General features: G+C 44.3%; 2 protein-coding genes across 2 annotated transcripts in view; both read right to left on the bottom strand.

Moving 5' to 3' along the window:
* LOC117368603 overlaps positions 1–3,740 on the bottom strand; it is a 33,330-nt gene extending 29,590 nt beyond the window's left edge. Inside the window, exon 1 of the mRNA XM_033962331.1 lies at positions 3,691–3,740. Within this exon, the coding sequence (XP_033818222.1) occupies positions 3,691–3,740 (50 nt within the window). The remainder of the gene's footprint in view (positions 1–3,690) is intronic.
* Positions 3,741–11,294: 7,554 nt separating this feature from the next.
* Positions 11,295–14,627, bottom strand: LOC117368334 (ferritin light chain, oocyte isoform-like). Its single transcript, XM_033961902.1, has 4 exons — positions 14,409–14,627; positions 12,190–12,336; positions 11,758–11,883; positions 11,295–11,520 (listed from the first exon to the last, which is right to left on the bottom strand). The coding sequence occupies exons 1-4, from the start codon at positions 14,508–14,510 to the stop codon at positions 11,362–11,364; spliced, it is 534 nt and encodes a 177-aa protein (XP_033817793.1). The 5' UTR covers positions 14,511–14,627; the 3' UTR covers positions 11,295–11,361.

The raw sequence follows: 14,627 nt of genomic DNA on the forward strand, positions 1-14,627 counted from the left end.
AAGGGATGGTTGACTTCCCTATGAGGAGAGGCTAAAGCAGCTAGGGCTCTTCAGTTTGGAGATGACACAGCTCAGGAGTGATATGATAGAGGTGTATAAAATACTGAGGGGAGTGGAAAGGGTAGATGTGAATCGCTTGTTCACTCTTTCCAAAAATACTAGGACTAGGGGACATGTGCTGAAGCTACTAAGTAGTAGATTTAAAGCAATCCGGAGAAAATATTTCTTCACACAATGTGTAATTAAATTCTGAAATTCATTGCTGGAGAATGTGGTAGAAGTAGTTAACTGAATCTCCAGCATGTGCTTCGAGCTGAGTCGGTCCAGCGAATGGCCACTAGGAAGGTCTCTGGACTCAAGGGTCTCTCATACGAGGAAAGACTGGGCAAATTGCAGCTGTACTCTCTAGAGGAGCGCAGGGAAAGGGGTGACATGATTGAGACTTTTAAGTACGTCACAGGTCGTGTCGAGGTAGAAAACGATATATTCCTTCCCAAGGGACCCTCGGTCACAAGGGGGCACCCGCTCAAACTCAGGGGAGGGAAATTTAGAGGTGACATCAGGAAGTATTTCTTCACAGAAAGAGTGGTGGATCACTGGAACAAACTTCCGACGCAGGTAATCAAGGCCACAAGCGTGCTCGACTTTAAGAATAAATGGGACATCCACGTGGGATCCCTACGTGGGTCGAGCAGCACTCAGACTTAATGGGGTGGGTCAGTAGAGTGGGCAGACTTGATGGGCTGTAGCCCTTTTCTGCCGTCACCTTTCTATGTTTCTATGTTTCTCAAAGCAGGCAAGAGCCAGTCCCAAAGCTGGAGAAAACAGGAACTTCCTTGGGCTGTGCGCCTTAATTAAACTATAAAAGCTGGCACTGAACAGGAGGCTGGACTGGAAGAGATTTGGTCTCTCTGTGATCTGTCACCCACCACGGGATTAAAATCATCAGAGATTGTGTCTATGATGAACTCCTTTTGACTTGCTGAAAAGTGTAAGGTTCAAGACAACAACTTACCCAAATTGTACACATGAATGTTCCTATACTTTTAAAGCCAGGCAAAACTTGAGATTTCAACTCATAATTCTTAATACTGCCTTTGTTTTCAGGACTAAGACAAAGGCAGGAACTTGGGATGGAAACTACCTTACAGCCACTTGCAGCTCCGGCTGGGTTGTTACTCTACAAGTGTTCTTGTATCTGCTGTGGTGATTTCAACCCAGAGATGGAGAAATAGAAGTTCTGAAAAATTCTTGCTGTCTAAGTCTGGCTGGCTCAAGGGTTGAGTGCTGGGTTAGTAACAGGAGGTTGAGGCTTCAAGCCCCAGCTAAGGAGTAGTGGCTGATACTGCTCAAATAGAGGTGGATAGTTTTACTCAAATTTAGCCCATTTTTCATAGTAAAAATTAGCATAATCCCCAGCTGCTGGTGGATTCTTGCAAAGAAGGTAGCTGCTGGTGGATTCTTGCAAAGAAGGTAGTAACAAGAGGTTGAGGGTTCAAGTATCAGCTAAGGAGTAGGGACTGATACTGCACCAAGTGAAGAGGGTAGTTTTACTCAAATTAAGTCCATTTCTCATAATAATGGGTAGCATAATCCCTAGCTGTTGGTGGCTCTTAGGTTTAACACAATATACTTGGAACACAGGTTTATTTAACCCCTCCTCCTAACCCTAACCCCCTCCTCCAACACACCTGGTCTATCTATCCCCCTCCAACCACTTATCTGCTCTGGCCCCAGTCTAGCTTCTGACTAAGCTAGACTAGAACCCACAATCTCCTATATTGAATCAAAGCCTTTTAGGCCACTGAGCCACCAGTCAGCCAGGCCCTAGATTTTCTCGGTTTCTTCCCTTTATACCTTTCATGCTTTGATTTGGATTTAATATTCAAACATCCAATCACAGAAATCGAACCCAGGCCTCTTTGGTGTAAGGAAATAAGCCTTTCCTTTAGGCCACCACTAGATTGATGAAGGTTGACTCACTTTTCTCCCCCTTATACTTTTCCTTCCATGATTTGGGTTTAAAAGTCAAACTGCAGGCCTTAGAAAGGATTTGAACTCATGACACATTGGAACAAGCAACACATCTGGTCCACTACTAGAACACCCACTTCATAAGAGGAATACACTATGTCTACAGCTGTTCAGAAACAGGGCCTCAGATATCTGAGGCCCTGTTTCTGAACAGCAGTATGCTGTAGACTTAGTGTATTCCTCTTATGAAGTGGTTGTTACTTTATATATGAGTATAGGTTGACTGGACCACTTGGGTTAATTATATTTAGTTTGTCCACTACTAGAACAACCAGGATTTGCTTTCTTTTTCTACCCCTTATGCCTTGATTTGATTTTTACAAATACATAAAGATATCTATTCAATGAAAGGATTTGAACCCTCATCCTCTTGCTCCAAAAGCATGAACACTGTCCACTAGACCGCCACTTACCCAGTAAGTGTTGGTTTGACTTTTCTCTCCCTTATATTTTTCTCTCTCTGATTCACTTTTAATCTATATATATAAAATCGGGTGTATGTATGTATGTGCCGCGATCACGCAAAAACGGCTTGACCGATTTGAACGAAACTTGGTATGCAGATCCCTCACTACCTGGGGTGATATGTTCTGGGGGTCTCGTGGCCCACCTGCACACATGGGCGGAGCTACAAACAGAACATCAGATTTCACCCATTCATGTCAATGGAAAAAATGTAAAAAGCTGCCATTCTCTCAGTAATTCAAAAACGGCTTGACCGATTTGAACGCAACTTGGTATGCAGATCCCTCACTACCTGGGGTGATATGTTCTGGGGGTCTTGCTGCCCACCTGCACACGTGGGTGGAGCTACAAACAGAAAATCAGATTTCACCCATTCATGTCAATGGAAAGGATGTAAAAAGCTGCCATTCTCACCGTAATTCCAACTATAAAACACTTTCTATGACACTATAACCACTAGGGACATCGTTTCTATTCTACCACGGACACCATACATATAGAGTTTGTATGTTCTAACTGTGTTTGTAACTGTTTCCTTCATGCACCCCAGTTCATAATGTTATTACATTACATGAATACTCACATATGCTGAACCGGGAAACAACTGCATGGAGTTTCTTTTCAACCTGAGTTTCCACATATTGAGTTGTTTAAATCAATACTGGAACTTTTGGATGCCACTTATTCCAACAGATCTTCCTTTTCAGTTTAAGAGATTGCAAATTCCACTGAGACTTGCATTCTCTATCACAATCAACAAATCACAGGGACAGACTATTACATACTGTGGAGTGGATTTAAGATCCCCCTGTTTTTCCCATGGACAACTCTATGTTGCTTGCTCAAGGGTGGGTTCACCCAAGAATTTATATGTTCTTGCTCCTGGAGGTGAAACTAAAAATGTTGTTTATAATCAAGTTTTGTGTTAGTTGTATTGTATTCATTTTGTCAAATATTTCACATTATAATTTGAATATTGTACTTTTTATAAAGCTGTTAAAATATAATTTCATTCACCACTATAAAGTATCTTTATTTGATTCCATTTACAGTGTTATTGCTATAATTAAATACCGTGCAACGCCGGGGCATCAGCTAGTAATAGATAAAATATATTTATTCATGAAAGAATTTGAACCCTCAGCCTCTTGCTCCAAAAACAGTTGCACTTTCTACTAGGCCACCACTCACCCAGTGATTTTTAGGTTGATTTTTCTGTCCCTTATACCTAAGGTGACCATACGTCCCGTTTTGAATGGGACAGTCCCGTTTTTGGATCCCATATCCCGTTGTCCCCACACATAGCTTTGGGACGCCCAAAATGTCCCGTTTTCAGAGACAGCGTCCGGAAGCTGTGCGCAGGGACAACGGGACAGGCGATCGCTTCCTGTCCCTCCCCTGCTGCACCAAAAAAAAAAAGAAAAAAGCCTCCCTCCAGGCCCGATTTAGGTCCACCACCGCTGCTCCTCTGCTGCCACTACTCGAACCCGGAAGCCAGCTGCCTGGCTGGCCCGGAACGTCCTCTCCGATGTCAGAATTGATGTCGGAAAGGCTTCCGGGTTCGAGTAGTTTGCAACAGAGGAGCAGCAGCGGTGGACCTAAATCGGGCCTGGAGGGAGGCTTTTGTTTTCCGCGGTAGGGGAGGGGGAGAAGGTAGACAGGCAGGCAGGCAGGCAGGCTGGCTGACTGGCTCTGGGGGAGAGAGGTAGGTAGGCAGGTTTTGGGGGAGGTAGGCAGGCAGGCTGGCTGGCTCTGGGGGAGGGAGGGAAGTAGGCAGGCTTTGGGGGAGGTAGCAGGCAGGCTGGCTAGCTCTGGGGGAGGGAGGTAGGCAAGCAGGCAGGCAGGCTCTGGGGGAGGCAGGTAGGCTGGCAGCTCTGGGGGAGGTAGGCAGGCAGACTGGCTGACTTTGGGGGAGACAGGCAGGCTGGCTTTGGGGGAGGCAGGCAGGCTGGCTCTGGGGGAGGCAGGAAGGTCGGCTCTGGGGGAGGCAGGCCGGCAGGCTTTTTGGGAGGGGGTGGGACAAAGGCTGGAAGCAGTGAGGGGACATAGGAAGGAGGGATGAAGGAAGAAGAGAAAACGGCGGAGAAGGGGGGGGATATGTAGAAGAAAGACTAGAGAGATAAAGGCCTGGACCAAAGGGGAAAGACAGGAGGCAGAAGCAGGACTTTGGGAGGTGTAGACAGAGGGGGAGAGCCCCTGAGGAAGAGCAGAGAGAGGCAAGATCATAACAGAGGAGGGAGAGAGAGAAAGGGAGACCTGGAACAAAGGTACAAAGGAGAACTGACACTGGATCTGGGGGCACTAAGGACATAGGAAGGAGGCATTGAGGGCACTAAGGACATAGGAAGGAGGCACTGGGGACACTAAGGACATAGGAAGGAAGGAGGGAGGGAATAGGAAGGGACAATTGTTGGGCCTGAGTGCAGAAAGAAATGAAAGATAGGATGCACAGTCAGAGGGAAACGCAACCAGAGACTCATGAAATCACCAGACAGCAAAGGTAGGAAAAATGATTTTATTTTCAATTTAGTGATAAAAATGTGTCAGTTTTGAGAATTTAAATCTGCTGTCTATATTTTACACTATATTTGTCTATTTTTCTATAGTTACTGAAGTGACATCGTTGAAAACCCCCCAAATATAAATAATTAACATTTTCTCTGCGTATAGGGTGCTTTGTGTTTTTTTTTTTTTTATTTTATGGTTACCATTATGAAATAAGATATTGTGTGTACATGAAAAATGAATGAAAGAAATTGGGGATGGGGCTAGGGCGGGATTGGGGGCAGGACTGAATATTAATAGATGTCCCGTGTTGATGAAAAAAATAAATGGTCATGTTACTTATACCTTTCTCTCTCTGATTCGTTTTTAAAATAGATAAAAGACATTTATTATTCACTGAAAGGATGGGAAGCCTTTACCCCTTGCTTCAAGGGCAGGAACACTTTCCACTGGGCCACCATTTACCCAATGATTTTTGGGTTGACTTTTCTCTCCCTTATAGTAGTAGTAGATGACGGCAGATAAAGACCCAAATGGTCCATCCAGTCTGCCCAACCTGATTCAATTTAAATTTTTAATTTTTTCTTCTTAGCTATTTCTGGGCAAGAATCCAAAGCTTTACCCTGTACTGTGCTTGGGTTCCAACTGCCGAAATCTCTGTTAAGGCTTACTCCAGCCTATCTACACCCTCCCAGCCATTGAAGCCCTCCCCAGCCCAACCTCCACCAAACGGCCATATACAGACACAGACCGTGCAAGTCTGCCCAGTACTGGCCTTAGTTCAATATTTAATATTCTTTTCTGATTCTAAATCCTCTGTGTTCATCCCACGCTTCTTTGAACTCAGTCACAGTTTTACTCTCCACCACCTCTCTCGGGAGCGCATTCCAGGCATCCACCACCCTCTCCGTAAAGTAGAATTTCCTAACATTGCCTTTGAATCTACCACCCCTCAACCTCAAATTATGTCCTCTTGTTTTACCATTTTCCTTCTCTGAAAAATATTTTGTTCTACGTTAATACCTTTCAAGTATTTGAACGTCTGAATCATATCTCCCCTGTCTCTCCTTTCGTCTAGGGTATACATATTTAGGGCTTCCAGTCTCTCCTCATACGTCTTCTGGCGCAAACCTCCTATCATTTTCGTCGCCCTCCTCTGGACCTCCTCAAGTCTTCTTACATCCTTCGCCAGATACGGTCTCCAAAATTGAACACAATACTCCAAGTGGGGCCTTACCAATGACCTGTACAGAGGCATCAACACCTTCTTCCTTCTACTGACTACGCCTCTCTTTATACAGCCCAGCATCCTTCTGGCAGCAGCCACTGCCTTATCACACTGTTTTTTCACCTTTAGATCTTCGGACACTATCACCCCAAGGTCTCTCTCCCCATCCGTGCATATCAGCTTCTCTCCTCCCAGCATATACAGTTCCTTCCTATTATTAATCCCCAAATGCATTACTCTGCATTTCTTTGCATTGAATTTTAGTTGCCAGGCATTAGACCATTCCTCTAACTTTTGCAGATCCTTTTTCATATTTTCCACTCCCTCTTCGGTGTCTACTCTGTTACAAATCTTGGTATCATCTGCAAAAAGGCACACTTTTCCTTCTAACCCTTCAGCAATGTCACTCACAAACATATTGAACAGGATTGGCTCCAGCACCGATCCCTGAGGGACTCCATTACTCACCTTTCCTTCCTTTGAGCGACTTCCATTAACCACCACCCTCTGGCGTCTGTCTGACAGCCAGTTTCTGACCCAGTTCACCACTTTGGGTTCTAACTTCAGCCCTTCAAGTTTGTTCAACAGCCTCCTATGAGGAACTGTATCAAAGGCTTTGCTGAAATCCAAATAAATTACATCTAGCATATGTCCTCGATCCAGCTCTCTGGTCACCCAATCAAAAAATTCAATCAGGTTTGTTTGGCACAATTTACCTTTTGTAAAGCCATGTTGCCTCGGATCCTGTAACCCATTAGATTCAAGGAAGTACACTATCCTTTCTTTCAGCAAAACTTCCATTATTTTTCCAACAACTGAAGTGAGGCTCACCGGCCTGTAGTTTCCTGCTTCATCCCTGTGACCACTTTTATGAATAGGGACCACATCCGCTCTCCTCCAATCCCCAGGAATCACTCCCGTCTCCAGAGATTTGTTGAACAAGTCTTTTTCTCTCTATGATTTGCTTTTACTAATAGATAAAATACATTTATTCATGAAAGGATTTGAATCCTCAGCTTCTTGTTCCAAGAACAGAAACACCTTCCGCTAGGCCATCACTTACCCCGCAACCTTTGGGTTGACTTTTCTTTCTCTTATACTGAAATACACAGAGCTCTGTGGTGGTGTTACAGAGTTATTAATACCGGTATGGTTATGCCAATAATCCATCATCCTACTTATATGCACATGTTTATACCAAATCAGTTGTCCTATGGATTAGTTAACAAATGGATCCAGTCCTCCTTATATCCCCACTGAATGCCAGGCTGATTTTCTCAAGAAAAGCAGTGGACAATTAGAACAAGTCTCTGTACGAAGTAGGGTACAATTCAGGACTGGATCAGTTTGGCCGACCTGGGATGGAGTAGCAAATCCACGGTCACACTTGAGACTCGCTAGACCAGTCCTCAGGATGGCTACTGAAACAGCCTATGCTGTGCAGAAGCTGTGGAGTCTTTCCTAAAGGCTGGTAAGCAAATCCATGGCTACAAGGTTGCCTAGTTTCAGGTTGGAGCCTTTTTGGCTAGCCCTGGTTTTGAACCTCAATCCTTAAGCACTATGGGATTCGTAGTCCATGGTTTTACCCACTGAACTTTGTGCTGAAAATCAAAGGCATCAAGGATAAGGCTGTTGGAAACTCAGAACTGACCTATGATCTCCCATCTGAATCTTGCTTTTCTTAGGGAATGCAATGGGGAACTCAGAAGTCCATGTCCTTGCCTGCAAGGGAGTAAACCCAGCACTGGATCCAGTTGGAAGCCTTACAGATGTTTCATGTTTAAAAGCAGAGGCGCTTCAGTTGCACAGCCAGTTTGTGAAATGCTTCTTCTTAGGAGGCACCAGCCCAAGGTCCTGTACCTGGATAAGCTCCCTGCTTAATAATTACCACTGTGAACAGAAATGGGTCAGGAGTAGTGGACATACATAGCAAACACCCCAGCGGGACAGGCTTGGCCCATCAGAGTTCCAAATATTGATTCATCTTTTATTTTTGAAATCCATTTAATCAAGGAAACACCCTCTCAAAAAAAATAAGTAACAGCATGATCTTCCGAGGAACTTTACTCTTCTCCAAACTCCAGGAGCATCGGGTGCACATTCCCATCCCTTCTGCTTAGGCTCACACCACCCTGAAGACCCGGTGCAACTGCTGTCCAGCCCAGGGAAGCTTTTAGCCTTTTTAGCTAGGAGACAGCGATGTCCTGCATGACCCAATTCAAAGGCAGTGGAAACAAGAATATTTAAAGATAGCATAGTCCAGCACTTGGATACACATGACCTGATGAGAGCCAGTCAACATGGCTTCAGGAAAGGGAAATCATATCGGCGAATCTACTTCAATTTTTTGAGACCGTGAACAAACAAATTGATAGTGGAAAACTGGTGGACATAATATACTTGAACTTCCAAAAAGCGTTTGACAAGGTTCCACATGAAAGACTTCTCAGGAAACTACAAAGCCATGGAATAGAGGGGGATATACAAAGATGGATAGGCAAATGGATGGAGAAAAGAAAGCAGAAAGTGGGCATAAATGGGAAGTTCTCAAACTGCGAGAAAGTGATTAACAGTATAGCCCAGGGCTCAGTACTTGGGCCCATCTTATTTAATATTTTTCATCAAGGACGTAGAAGAAGGAACATCCAGTGAGATCATCAAGTTTGCAGATGACACAAAGCTATGCTGGGCAATCAGATCACAGAAGGATAGCGAAGAACTCCAGAATGACATGTCATGCGGAGAAAAGGCAGATGAAGTTTAATGTGGAAAAGTGCAAAAGTAATGCATTTAGGCAGAAAGAACAAGGAACACAAGTATAGAATGTCAGGTACAACTCTGGGAAAGAGCTAACAAGAAAAAGACCTGGGTGTACTGATAGATAGGACCCTGAAACCGTCGGCACAATGTGCAGCAGCAGCAGCAAAGAAAGCAAATAGAATGTTAGGCATGATAAAAAATGGAATCACAAGTAGATAGGAGAAAGTTATAATGCCGCTTTATAGACCACACTTGGAATACTGTGTCCAACATTGGTCTCCCAATCTTAAGGAAGATATAAAACTGCTGGAGAGGGTGCAGAGACAAGCAACGAAGCTAGTAAATGTATGGAGAAACTGGAATATGAGGAATGACTTAAGAGACTGGGATTGTTCTCACTCGAGAAAAGGAGACTGCGAGGGATATGATCAAGACCTTCAAAATACTGAAAGGAATTGACAAAATAGAGCAGGAAGAAAATTATTTACAATGTCCAATGAGACATGGACAAGAGGACACGGACAGAAGCTGAGGGGGAACAAGTCCAGGACAAATAAAGAAGTTCTGCTACACACAATGAGTGGTGGACACCTGGAATGCTCTCCCAGAGGAGGTTATTGCAGAAGCGACCATTCTTTGATTTAAAAGCAAACTAGAAGCACATCTCCTTATGAGAGGCATAGAGGGATATGGATGACTAAATTACACCAGGTGTATACCTGGCTGGGCCTGTGTGTGGATCACTGGATTTGATGGACTGAAGGTTTGATCCAGAGATGGCAGTTCATCCCTCTCTGGATTAGTTAACAAATGGATCCAGTCCACCTTTTATCCCCACTGAATGCCAAGCTGATTGTCTCAAGAAAAGCAGCAGACAATTAGAAGTCTCTGCATGCATCAGTTTGGTCAACTTGGGATGGAGTAGCAAATCCACAGTCACATTTGAGACTCACTAAAACAGCCCTCAGGATGGCTACTGAAACAGCCTGTGCTGTGTAGTCTTCCCTAAAGGTGAAATACATCAGATTCTGAACAGAAGTGAGTGAATTAATCTTTATTTGCATTCCATAGTTGGGGAAGAGGGTGCTCCATCTATAATGTGGCAGAGTATGAACCTAAGCCATCTCTTGAGTCGTTGCCAAATGACTCCTTCCTTTCTCAGACCTAAAGCAAATGAGCAAAAGATGGCAAAACACCAGAAATCATTAAAAACAAAGCATTCATTGCAATGGCAGGCTGAAGATATCACTTTGTTTTTGGTTTTTTAATTGTGTAATGAAGCAGACTGACAAAGACCACACTGTTATTCAGAGAAGGTCCACCTCATCTGCTGATCAATGCTTTTTTTCTTGCTTCCTTAGATTCTGTGCTTGATCCAGGATTTCTTGAATTATGTCACTGCTATGTGCTCCAGAAGTCCATCTCAGTGAATGTCCAAGATGGACTTCAGGAGCAGGTGCTACCAGAAGCTACCTTAAGAGACTGGGCATCCAAATGGCAGCTGTTTAATGTGAGCAAGTGCAAAGTGATGCCTGTGGGAAAGAGGTACCTGAACTATAGCTATATGATGCTGGTTCTGTGTTAAGGCGTCACTGCCCAGGAAAAGATCTAGGTGTCATTGTTGAGGATATGTTGAAACCTCAAACTGAATGTGCAAATTTAGGAATTATCAAGAAAAGAATGGAAAACATGGATGAACATGTTATATAATGGCTTTGTATCACTTTATGGTATGGCCACATCTTGAATACTGTGTGCACTTCTAGTCACTGCTGCACAGGGGGACAGGAGGGGAGAAAAGATGAAGAAGAATTGGGGTGGAGGAGTGGGAGAGATTATTGTACATGGGAAAACCCCCAACAAAGACCTGGTCTTTATTTTCAGGGAAACCTGGTAGTAATAGAGCAGTACCTTCTACTAGGAAAATACAACCCAAGCCTATCCTGTAAGAAGGATATCTATTACTAAGTAGAATTTTGCAACAACTCCAGTCAGGAAACCTCTTGACTATTTGTTCCATGCTACAAGAGAAGAGGCCATTAGGGAGTAGCGTCTCTCCTCTTGTTCTGTGCTTTGGCACCGCTCCCCTGCAGAAGACAGCTCTTCTCTTCCTGAAGTTTGAGCCACTAATTAAAGACAGTACAAAGATCTGTCAGGTGAACTGAATAAGTCCCCTTCAGACTAGAACTGGCCCTACCCATGTTTGGCCAACTCGGAATCTAAGAACCCTTCTGTGGCAGTGACCCCTCTGCTCTAGAAGGAGAGCCTGTACCCCTCCCACTTGAGAATGAAAGAGCCAGTGTGATAAGAAACCGTTTTTTATTTTGTTAATCACAAAAAGATTACAGCTCTGCAGGGTATACAGCTGTCTAGCTGTCAGCTTCATCTAGGGTCAGTTTATCAAAAAGGTACTCTCCCATGCCTACTTCTGCCGCCTTCAGCCTCTTCAGGTTGGTCAGGTGGTCTCCCAGCCTCTTGATGAGCTTCACCTCTTCCTCCAGGAAGCAGGACTCCAGGAAGTCACACAACTGTCCAGAAATGAGACCAGACATTACTACAGTATTTGAAATATGCTATACCAAGAGTCCAGCCATTCTGCAGTTCTTTAAGAGTGAAAGAAGCCCAATATAACTGCCACATGAATTAGCACCAATACCCCTCCACTTCCCAGCTGCTGAATCGATCCTCTTTGGCCAAACAGATTTTACCACCACAAGTAATTACAATAGACACCACCCCTAAATCCCTCCCCACCTCATACATACATGGGGATCAGCATGGTCTGTAGCAGTCTTGTGCAGGTCCAGCAGAGCCTGGTTAATGGTCTTCTCCATTTTTAGGGCATATTCCATGGCCTGGGTCCCATTTCCCCACTCGTCAGATTCTGGCTTCTGAAAATGGGGCATAGAGTTGTCTAAGTACCAGCCCAGGCAACTGTTATATCACAAGGGATCACCAAGCAAATTGCCTAAGAAACTGAATATTTTACATGATACTAGAACACTTGATAGCAAGAATGATTCAATATATTAATAGCATTTTATGTACTAAGCAGAGACATCTACTGTATAACCAAGCCATCAATGGTTACAAGCAGAACCAAGACATCTATACCTTTGCTCCCATCTCATCCTGAAAAGTTAAAGGAGTAAGTGTCTTGAGGTACAGTGGCTGGTTGAACATGCCTCATTTATTACCTTCACATCCTGCAGGACCACACGCCCCCCACGCTTGTTCTGGAACTTCAGGAATCGCGCTGACAGCTCATGCTTCTCCTTGGACTGCTCCAGGAAGAACTTTGAGAACCTGGCCAGGGCCACATCATCCCGGTCAAAATAATATCCCTGAAACAGATAAATGGCAGTAGAATCAAACATCCCAGGAGAGTTGGGAAAAAGACCCCACCCTATACCCTCAGCACACAGCCAAGCTTCCGGAATAACTTGAATCCAAGGACTCTCCAGCCTACTTAGTGAACAAGGGCTCAAGAGATTAACTGCATATTGAAGTGGAAAGAGTGTGAGCTTTTAGGTTGATGTTGCAGTAGATTTGTTAATTTTACATAGGGAAGTGTGCTTTGCCTACCAGTCACTTAAAGATGAGGAGATGGGAATAAATAGCCACATAGGCACAGGTCAGACCTAGAGCTAGAGGCCTGCTGGCAATAGCCTCACCCTCTCCAGTCACTAAGCTTCAGCACTTCCCCAGTTACTTAAAGCTTCTCATGTGTACAAGCTCTGCTCATTTAAATCACCAAAAGACAGGATCCTTGGGCTAAAGGAAATATCCACCTTCTCCTCACCATTCAATATATTACATTTACATTTCTAGACCCATAAAACCTTATGGATTGATGTAGTCCACAAAAAGAAAATTGGACATTTCCAGTGATCTACAAAACTCGTCATAAAATCATATTAGTGCTCTATAAATTTTGTAAATATCGATTAGTCATTTCCTAAAATGTAAATAGGAACAAGACTGAATAAAGAGCATAACTCCCGGTCCCAGCTTGCTGCATGATAAGCACAGACATCCAAGCCAAATGATACCCAAGACATCACTAACCAGATTAAAACAGGTAAAATCACATTAAAGTTTCTCCTTCCACTCAGAACTTGAGTAATTAAGCCAGAACCACACCAGCTTTGACTGGTATCTGAGCAGCTCTTTCAAGTATCCTGAACCAGAAGGTTATGAAACAGTCCATAGTCAAAGGCCGACTAACGAACCCCAACCCCCTTTCATTAATGAGACTAATTTTAATGAATTTAATAGTGAATGGCTGAGACTGGATAAAAGTCATGAGTTTATGAACGCAAGCTTCTGCTTCACCTCCAGAATGAAGGGGCTCCTAGCACCTCCCTTCAGGCCAGTGTTGGTATGAGGGGTTGCACAGTACCACCTCAGTCCTCTCTCCCACCATGTCATGCACAAGAATGAAAGAAACTGCAACTAGTAACAACAGTAGCTTAACCAGACATGCCAGTACACTTTCTTCTGCCCCCCACCTCATTATCCCAAATTAAATTCCCAAATTGGCAGGGATCCCCAAGCCCCACCAGTTGAAAAGCTCCTATTCCAGCAGTTCAGATCACTCCCAGTATCCATAGCAGCTAGCAGCACTCACTATGAGCCACCATCAAACTAGCCCTCTTATGCATGGGCAAACTGAGCCAGCCTAGCAGTGACCCATAAAGTACCAGTGGCTGCAGCAAGCATGCAATTAAGCAAGACCTCTTCAGCTGGCAGGGCTTGGTGATCTCCACCAGCTTTAATAAGGGCACCACAGTTTTGGGTCATCAATTGTGAGGGATTAGAGGAGAACAAGGAGATCCAAACCCAGGGAAGGGCATGTTCTTGTAGCTAGACACCAACAAGGAGAAGGACTAGAAGCCAACACTCCCTTCAGCACCTGCTCAACTCACACTTTCCCAGGAGAGGGGGGGGGGGGAAGAGGAATGACCAAAACCAGGCAGCTCCTCTATATAATACTTGCATCAGGCCAGGCATTAAGGGACTGTTGTTGTTGGGAGTGGGGCTTATATGGTCCCATTCCTCCACCCTGCTTCTCAGCGCCTGAGATTTTGCAAGTTCCATAGGCCACCCCTGGCCAGCAGACACTACTTTCACCAAGAGGAATTAATGAGAGGATGCTTCACACCTTGCTCTAATTACTGACTGTGTTATGTGGGACCTTTCTACATTCACACTGCCCTTAACTCGCTGCCTTACTGGCTATCTGGTGACTCTTTAAGGGTTAATCATAAAATGCATGAAGTTAACCCAATAAAAAAGTAGTACTACCTTATTTCATTTATAGTTTTGTTTCTACATATATTACCTAGATCCTTAAAAAATGCACCCTGCCCTTCCCTCTACCCCTCCCACAAACACACAACCCCTTTGCTCTTACCTGGGACAGGTAGGCATAAGATGCCTGCAGGAGCAGATTCACCAGCCTGTTAACTCCAGCCTCACTCTCCTGGTGGAAGTTCTGGCAAATCTGAGAGCTCATGGTGGTGGAAGAAAGAGAAAGCAGTAGAGACCCTAGGAACAGCACTAGCTCTAAGTCTGTTCAAACACTGTTGAAGCAAGACCCAAAGAGACTTCCTGTGGTCTAAAAGCAGAGAGC

Source organism: Geotrypetes seraphini, chromosome 10, assembly GCF_902459505.1.
Source record: "Geotrypetes seraphini chromosome 10, aGeoSer1.1, whole genome shotgun sequence".
In the NCBI taxonomy this organism is placed as follows: domain Eukaryota; kingdom Metazoa; phylum Chordata; class Amphibia; order Gymnophiona; family Dermophiidae; genus Geotrypetes; species Geotrypetes seraphini.